This window comes from Cibotium barometz, chromosome 52 (genome assembly GCF_041138505.1).
Source record: "Cibotium barometz isolate CiBa-2024 chromosome 52, ASM4113850v1, whole genome shotgun sequence".
NCBI lineage: Eukaryota > Viridiplantae > Streptophyta > Polypodiopsida > Cyatheales > Cibotiaceae > Cibotium > Cibotium barometz.
Window position 1 is genome coordinate 20,471,167 of NC_141097.1, and position 6,682 is coordinate 20,477,848.

Consider the following 6,682-nt stretch of genomic DNA (forward strand, 5'->3'; position numbering starts at 1 on the left):
TCTTGCATCTCTCACCTCTCTCTTGCTTGGCCCCTTGAGAGCTAGAGCTATGATTTTAGGTAGGAAAAGGAGACAATAGGTATCATTAATTTCTAACAACCGTCTTTCCCATCTCTCTCTCTCCCTCTCTCTCCCTCTCTCTTTTTGATTGAAATTGAAATTGTAAGAAATTGCGTATTTACAACCGGCATGTGTATAAACTCACACAAACCACCACTGACTCAAGGGGTTCGAGCGTCGCTAGCTACAGTGGATGTGTACCCATCTCTCTCTCTCTCTCTCTCTCTCACACACACACACACACACCCACACACAAGTTGGCACAACACAAACAATACCTATATAAAGAGATGACCTCAGCCTTGTACATTTTCTATGCATTCTATAAATGCATATAAATATAAATATAAATATATTGCACTGTGCTTTTGCTCTCTTCACACCCTTTGTTCCCGTCATCATTATTAATCATCTGCTGCTTCATTCACTTCACTTTGCCTTGCTTTCCTTTGATGCCCTGCCGAGTCCTCCCCATTTCATCTCCCTTCCACATGCTGCTGCCGATACCCCGCTGTTGTCTACTGTAACCCTTCCCCCCTGCAGTGGCTCCTTACCCCTCCCCACACTTTGCCTTGTCCTTTCCCCTCTCCTTCTCTTTCTGCACCTGCCCCATCTCTCAGCTCCCCTTGCCCAATGTAGTAGAAGAAACGGCAGCTCTCCCCCCCCCCTATTAGCAGCATCAATCCATCAGAGATGCTCCAAAACGGTAAGTAACGTTCTTTCCTGCTGCCCAAGGAGGTTATTCGCAAATCCAGATGCCGTACACCACACATTAGTTGCAAAGGAACTAGGGTTTTCGTCCTTTTGCAAATTTACATCCCGTACACATCCAGATGCTGTATACCACTCAGTAGCTGGACAGGAAACTAGGGTTCTGGAGGTTAGGCTTCCCAGTCCAGCCGACACAGCGCCTCAGAGCAGCTCCAGTTGGGCCATCTAAGGCAAGCCACCCTATTTGCTGTTTATGGAAATGCCCACAAGCTTCGATTTCGTGGAATGGTGGAACAAAGAGAGCCACAAGGGCACCCCTGTGGTTGTGAAGATGGAGAATCCCAACAACTGGTCCATGCTGGAGCTTAGCAGCCCTGAGGATGACTTTGCCACCGCCACTGCAGACAAAGACAGGGGCAAGAATGCCAAGCAGCTCACATGGGTCATGCTCCTCAGAGCGCATCAAGCGGCTGGCTGTGTGGCATGGCTTGCACAGGGCCTCTTGACCTTGCTCTCTGCTGTGAAGACCCGCCTCATCCTCCGACAAGGCATAGCCATCACCGCAGACAAGTCTCACAAGGGTAAACTCTACAAGTTCATCAAGGCTTTCTTAGCCTTTGCCATTTTCATGCTAGGGTTTGAGGTTGTAGCTCACATGAAAGGATGGCACTTCAATCGGCCACATTTGCACATCCCTGGCTCTTCAGATGTTCAGGGCCTCCTGCATTCTACGTATATTGCCTGGGTAAATGTAAGGGCTAACTATCTAGCCCCTCCATTGCAATCGCTTGCAAATGCGTGCATTGTACTATTCCTCATCCAGTCACTGGACAGGATTACACAATGCCTTGGCTGTGTCTGGGTTAAGCTCAAAAAAATCAAGCCTGTTTCCAAAGTTCAGTCTTTTGATACTGACGACCCTGAACAACCGGACTCTGGATATCCGATGGTGCTCATCCAGATCCCTATGTGTAATGAGAAAGAGGTATGTACACTCTAAACACTTTGATGATTGCTTTCTTACTTCTTAGTTAATAGCTTGTCAGGATATCATATGCTGATCATAGATGCTTTTCAATACATCATCTACATGCCCTCAATGTGCTCTATAAACACTTTGATGATTGGTAGCTTGTCAAGCTATCATATGCTGATCATAGATTCGTTTCAATACATCATCTGCATGTCCTCAATGTGATATGAGTGGTTTTGCATCCGTATTCCATATTGGCATGCTGTTTTGTGGCATCTGCATCTACTCACTTTACCCCTTGAACGAGTATTCCATCCATGTCTGATACCAAGAGCTTGTGGTACAGTAGCTACGCTGCATTGAGCATCTTCGTACACTCACTTTGCCTTCGCTTTACTGTACACAGGTTTACCAACAATCCATTGGAGCAATTGCGCAAATGGATTGGCCGAAATACAGAATGCTAGTCCAAGTGTTGGATGATTCTGATGACCCAGAAACTCAGATGCTCATCAAAGCTGAGGTGCAGAAGTGGCACCAAAAAGGTATAAATATAGTGTACAGACACCGGTTAATCAGGACTGGGTACAAGGCAGGGAACCTGAAGTCTGCCATGAGCTGTGACTATGTGAAAGATTATGAATTTGTGGCTATCTTTGATGCGGATTTTCAACCTCAGCCAGATTTCTTGAAGCAGACGGTCATCCATTTTAAGGTGCCATCTTTTGGCCTTTTTGCTCCCCCCGTACCCCCCCCCCCTTCCTTGTCTCACTCTCTCCACCCCCCTCACTTTATTTTCATATACACTCTGCCAATTCCATGTGCTATTGATGTAGGGCAATGATGATTTGGGCTTGGTTCAAGCACGCTGGTCCTTTGTCAACAAGGATGAGAACCTGCTAACAAGGTTGCAGTACATCAATCTTTCGTATCATTTTGAAGTGGAGCAGCAGGTCAATGGTGTCTTCCTTAATTTCTTTGGCTTCAATGGCACTGCGGGTGTATGGCGGATCAAAGCTTTAGAAGAATCGGGAGGATGGATGGAACGCACTACTGTGGAAGACATGGATATTGCAGTGAGAGCTCATTTAAATGGATGGAAGTTCATATTTGTGAATGATGTCAAGGTGAGCCGCATGCGCAGTGCCACTAGGTGTTCCATGTGAAGGTTTTTGGTCTGCCTTTAAAGATAAAAAGTAGGACGACACTCACCCCCCCACCTCCCCCCAGGCCACCAATGTCTAACACACAGTCCCTCCTTGATGTGCAGTGCTTGTGCGAAGTGCCAGAGTCTTATGAGGCATATCGGAAACAACAACACCGCTGGCATTCTGGGCCAATGCAGCTTTTCAGGCTGTGTCTTCCTGACATTATTACGGCAAAAGTAAGTGTGGGGTGTCTATAACTTGAGTCTGACTACGTTTAATATACCTGTTTTTGGCCTTCCTGTCAGTTTGGGGGTGGCGGTGTCATATGAAAATATTTTATTTGGATTTGTTTTTATCGTGTGCAGATCTCCATCTGGAAGAAGACAAATCTCATATTTCTCTTCTTTCTACTCAGAAAGCTTATCCTTCCTTTCTACTCATTCACACTCTTTTGCATTATTCTCCCAATGACCATGTTCATACCTGAAGCTCATTTACCTGCCTGGGTGATCTGCTATGTTCCTGCTCTCATGTCTTTCCTAAATATTGTTCCTGCTCCGAAGTCATTTCCCTTCATTGTGCCCTATTTGCTCTTTGAGAATACAATGTCAGTAACCAAGTTCAACGCCATGGTATCAGGTCTATTCCAACTTGGAAGTGCCTATGAATGGGTTGTCACCAAGAAGGTGGGGAGAGCGTCCGAGTCAGACTTGGTGGCCTTTGCCGAAAAGGAAGCACAGTTGGATCAAGAAGTGGGGATGCATCAGAGGGGGGCGTCTGAGTCCGGCCTTGATGTGCTAACAAAGCTCGATGAGCAGCAGCCTAAGCCTCGTAAGAAGAAGACCAACCGAGTCTACAGGAAAGAACTGGCCTTAGCTTTCCTTCTACTAACTGCATCCGCAAGGAGCCTGCTATCGGTCCAAGGTGTGCACTTCTACTTTTTGCTGTTCCAAGGGATATCATTTCTTGTGGTTGGCCTCGATCTCATTGGCGAGCAAGCAAGCTGATGTGGAAAGGCCCACAGCCCCTAGCTTGGACAGCATGGAGGTCTCTTTATGGTCTAACCATCAGATCACCTTTGGTGGCATGTGTGGGGAATGGCTTGTTGCATTGCTTCAAATAAAACAGCTGCAACATTCGGCTGCAAGTGAGTGTGCAGTTCCAATGCAGTGGACATCACCCAATTTTATGTCACAATTCTTAGTAGCACTGCTTGTGTGCACTTCATGGTATCAGAGTTGTGGTCATTTGCAGCAGTTTTGGCATGTGGAAGAGTACTGGCATACTTCGCTCTTCCATGTGTCCGTGGAGAGCTGATTTAGTATGTGTAGGAAGATCATTGATTTTATTGATTTCAGCACACTTATCTTATTTATTGCTGGGTGTTTTAATTAATTGGTGCAAGATTATTACAAAGTTGCCATCTTTGAAGGCGATGTCTGCCATTTGGCATGATCACTATTGTCCCAGCATAACATTCTTGTGATGGTTTCATTCTTTTGGTCTGAAACATTGTTTTAGGCTGGCCAACTTTGCATGTGCAGCCATTGTTGCCTGTCACTCTTGGGCATCTTGTGAAACTGTGAATTGGTTAATGTCGATGAGAGATTATATTAAAATACAATGGTGTTAAACTGTTGTACTTTACCTCAAGCTTGTGGCAGTTGGTTCACAGTGAATTGTGTTCAAACATTCTACTAGATGCCTTGTACTTTTGGAAGTGCCATGTTATGTTTTTCTCTGTACAATTAATGATTCGCTGTCTACTGGAAGGTGGACTGGCCTGCCTGAACCTGTTCCACATAAGAAAGTTCTGATGTTGCCTACGCTAGCCTATATAAGCAGAGATTGCATGTGGTAAGGATTGGTGCCAACCCCTCGATGCCTACTGTTTTTATAGATACTTCGCTGCTATTTTTGAGTTGCCAGGCTACAGTAAAGATTTGGGTGCCAATGCTAACTTTGTTGGCTCAGAGCTGGGGAAAGCAAGGGGCTGTGGTTATTTTTTGCCATTTTTTCCAGTTCTGAGATTAGGCAAGACCATGGTTTGCATGTACATGGAGGCAAAATGTGATGTGAAGCTGCAGGCAGACGAAGGCTTGGTCTTTTGGATGAAAAGATTGGAGGGGGATGATAAGCATTGAAAACAAAGTGCAATCATGGTTTACATGTACATTTAGGCAAAATGTGATGTGAAGCTGCAGGCAGACGAAGGCTTGGTCTTTTGGATGAAAAGATTGGAGGGGGATGATAAGCATTGAAAACGAAGTGCAGGTGAATGCATTTGATCCATTGCTAAATGAGCAAGGGATTGTTAAGTTTTGGATGAATACATATGGAACAGAGGCTGGCATGGAGGGACATGGAATCAATATGATCAGTGACCCTGTGAAAATGGGTGAACTAATTGAATGCACATGGAATAGAGACAAGGAGGGCATGTAATCAATATGCAAGAAGTTGTGATTTAGGGAGGTAGTGCCCATGCTGAGCACATCAAAGTCTCAAGAAGATGCAGGGCAGGGCCTAGCACAGATATATGCAAGGAGAAAGGCTCTAAGTGTGTCAGATTCGGGTGTCCAAGATGTTGAGGCACAAAAAAACAATTGCAAAGAGAAATGATACATATTTGAGTTGGTTTCAAAGCTCAGGGGAGCCAACCCAAGAACAATAGAATGGTTAAGTGGACATCTATTTTCGGTGGATGCCTGGGCAAGTTCAATTAGCAAATCTTAATTCAATTAGTGGTCAAAGCTATGTCAAAAGCCAACAAAGGTTAACATTCAGGTAATTCTGGAAACATCTACACCAATTGTAGGGACAGGTGCCATGAAGTTGCATCAAGAAAAGGTTATCCGTGCTGCTCAGAGCTATGAGCCTTCAGAGCATGTCAGCATAACTCAATCAAGACTGGCTGAGTGGTATTAATGTAAGAACAATGTGGGGAGGGTGCAAGAAAATCTATTGGAAGGCCTCACAAAGTGGTATTGATTGATTGTAAGTGCGAGACCTGGGAGTGATGCCTTGGGGCCGAAATGATGTCAAAGCAATGAAGATGGGAAAACTAAGGAACGCATGGGGCTCTTGTCTCTAATGGTATCTCTCTTTAGTTTGTCCAACTAGGCAGGTGGTGTATGAAATCCAGCATATACCCTTTGAAGTTGCTAATCATTAGCTTAACTAGAGACATAACTAAGCCTTGCAAACTCATGGCTGTTTTGATAAGCTTAGTTACGGCGTTTAGCTTATAGTCCATTTATGAGTTTTTAAGGTTTATCAAAGCTTACCATATATGAGCTTTTAAGGTTTTATCAAAGCCTACCTAAGGTTAACAAAAAGCCTTTCACCTATGTAGTAATGATAGTACCCCATTATCTCTTTTTTCCCACTTACTCTAGAACTGCCGGAATGCACAGCGAAAAATGAGACAACTGCTGTGAGAAAGAAAACGCAGAAGTGTAGAGAGAGAAGCTGTATAAACTCTACTATATACACAAGATCTGGTATGATGACAAGTGGGGGGGCAAGGGTGGTATTTATACCACCCTAAATACCACCCTATGCTGTTGGTCGGCCAGCCCAAAAACAGCCGACAGGCTACAATCATGTCCATGACTAAATAAAACCAGTCGGTCAACACATGCAGTCGGCTAGGAGAAAAATAAAGTTGGCCAGGACCAGATCAGTCGACCAGCACAAGAAGTCCCCCATGACTAGCAAAGAATTGGGAAAACAATGGAAAGATGAGGAAAAATGGAGACTACTAACTCGGGCGGGCACACCCACAACA

At 44.8% G+C, this 6,682-nt stretch overlaps 1 protein-coding gene across 1 annotated transcript; it reads left to right on the forward strand.

Moving 5' to 3' along the window:
• The first annotated feature begins 379 nt into the window (after positions 1-379).
• On the forward strand, positions 380-4,287 carry LOC147608930 (putative xyloglucan glycosyltransferase 5). Its single transcript, XM_086788519.1, has 5 exons — positions 380-1,756; positions 2,151-2,459; positions 2,581-2,871; positions 3,015-3,128; positions 3,258-4,287. Exons 1-5 carry the CDS (start codon positions 1,025-1,027, stop codon positions 3,897-3,899), a joined length of 2,088 nt encoding a protein of 695 aa, XP_086644645.1. The 5' UTR covers positions 380-1,024; the 3' UTR covers positions 3,900-4,287.
• The last annotated feature ends 2,395 nt before the right edge of the window (positions 4,288-6,682 follow it).

Excerpts from the sequence above, each read along its gene's own strand:
- LOC147608930 (XM_086788519.1), top strand. The coding sequence starts at position 1,025 with ATGGAAATGCCCACAAGCTTCGATTTCGTGGAATGGTGGAACAAAGAG. Across the intron at positions 2,460-2,580 it reads AGACGGTCATCCATTTTAAG|GGCAATGATGATTTGGGCTT; the intron begins GTGCCATCTTTT and ends CTATTGATGTAG. Across the intron at positions 2,872-3,014 it reads TATTTGTGAATGATGTCAAG|TGCTTGTGCGAAGTGCCAGA; the intron begins GTGAGCCGCATG and ends CTTGATGTGCAG.